Below are 1,648 nucleotides of genomic sequence, written 5' to 3' on the forward strand. Positions count from 1 at the left end.
CATGCGCGTGAGGGCCGGTCTTTTTTTTTTTCCAATGGTTTTGTATTATCCGCCGCACGAGCACACGGGAGAGAACAGGGGCTCGTTCCGGGGCCCTGCCTCTGTTGTTGGTGGGCACGCGCGCGCAACGCTCGGGGTGGGCAGGGGAGTAGAGGAAGGCAGGCACGCGCGCGCGCGGCCAAAAAGCGAAGAGGGAGAGAGAGGAGGAAAGCGCACACACATGCAAAAGCTTGCACATGTTTTTTGATGCTCGCCCTTTGGATGTGTGTGTGTGTGTGTCTATGCGGTGCACGCAGGGAGAGGGAGGAGACGTGACATGCATATGGCCAGCAGCGACATGGAGGCGCATGCTACGCATGCGGGGCGCCGAGAGATGCACCCCGGTGCAGAACACAGCGCAGTGGGAGAGATGGGCAGGCACACGCCAGCTCTTCCTTACTCGGCCTCCTTCTTGGGGAGGGGCTCGAACTCGATGATCACCTCATCGGCCGACACCGAGGAGCCGGCCTTGATGCTGACGGCCTTGACAATGCCGTCGCGCGAGGCGCGCAGGACATTCTGCATCTTCATGGCCTCGACGATGGCCACCTCCTGGCCCTCGACAACGCGGTCGCCGGGCTGGACGGCAATCGAGACGACGGTACCCGGCATCGGGGCCAGGACCACGGACGAGGTGTCCAGCTCGGCCTTGGGGAGCATGTGCTTGGAGGCCAGGTACTGGCGATGGGTGAGGACCTGGACGTCGAACTCCGTGCCGCAATGGACCAGCTTGAAGCCGAGCGGGGTGTAGCACACAAACTGCGAGGTGGGGGTGCTGACCAGGGAGATGTCACCCATGGGCCCGTCCGGGTCGTAGGAGGTGGCCTTGCCCTCGTCCAGGGCCAGGACGGCGCCGTGGATGATGGACTGGCCCGGGGACCAGGAGTCGGTGTCGTAGCCGAGAACGCGGTTCTCCTCGACCAGCTCCATGAAGACCGGGCGCTCGGGCGTGGCGGCATGGATGACCGCGCGGTACTCACCGACACCGGCGATGCGGATGTGAGTATCCCAGGCAGTGGGCCCGTCATTGAGGACCGCTGTGTGCATGGGGGCAAGAGGGGAGAGGCGGAATCGAGGGTCAGAAACGTGCGTCCGGGGCTGTGCACATGCGCCGAGATGTGGCCTCCTCCCCCCCCCCACCGCGGACAGGCGCGAGGAGAAAAAAAAAAAAGAGAAGGAAGAGCAAAGGCATGCCACACGTACCGGTGGTCTCGGTGTTGAAGGAGCGCTTGAAAGCCTCGGTCTGGGCGTAGATCTTGCCGACAACACCCAGCAGCTCGTCCAGCTCGATCCCCTTCAGGGAGTAGCCCTGGAAGCCCTCGGGATACTCCTCCTCCAGGTAGTTGGTGGTGATGCGACCCTCGACGAAGCGCGGGGCGGTCAGCACGTCACGGATGAGCGGGATGTTGTGGCGGACACCCTGGATGGCGTAGTTGTCCAGGGCATCGATCATCTTCATGCGCGCCTCATCACGAGTGGCGCCGTGGGTGATGACCTAGACACAGGGTGGGGGCGCCGAAAGGTTGGGCAAGTGCGTGTATGGGTAGGTGAGAAGGCAATCACACAGCCAGCCCGGGCGCTGTCCCTGACCGCCCAGCGCCTGCCCCCC

The 1,648-nt window shown here is 63.8% G+C and overlaps 1 protein-coding gene across 1 annotated transcript in view; it reads right to left on the minus strand.

Annotated features, from left to right (window-relative positions):
* Nucleotides 1–18: 18 nt before the first annotated feature.
* Nucleotides 19–1,648, minus strand: part of H696_01175 (propionyl-CoA carboxylase alpha chain) — a 4,049-nt gene continuing 2,419 nt past the window's right edge. Inside the window, exons 10-11 of the mRNA XM_009495057.1 lie at nucleotides 1,243–1,534; nucleotides 19–1,076 (exon numbers count right to left, since the gene is read on the minus strand). Of these exons, the coding sequence (XP_009493332.1) occupies nucleotides 436–1,076; nucleotides 1,243–1,534 (933 nt within the window). The 3' untranslated portion in view covers nucleotides 19–435. The remainder of the gene's footprint in view (nucleotides 1,077–1,242; nucleotides 1,535–1,648) is intronic.

The sequence above is a fragment of the Fonticula alba genome (genome assembly GCF_000388065.1).
Source record: "Fonticula alba strain ATCC 38817 unplaced genomic scaffold supercont2.2, whole genome shotgun sequence".
In the NCBI taxonomy this organism is placed as follows: domain Eukaryota; order Rotosphaerida; family Fonticulaceae; genus Fonticula; species Fonticula alba.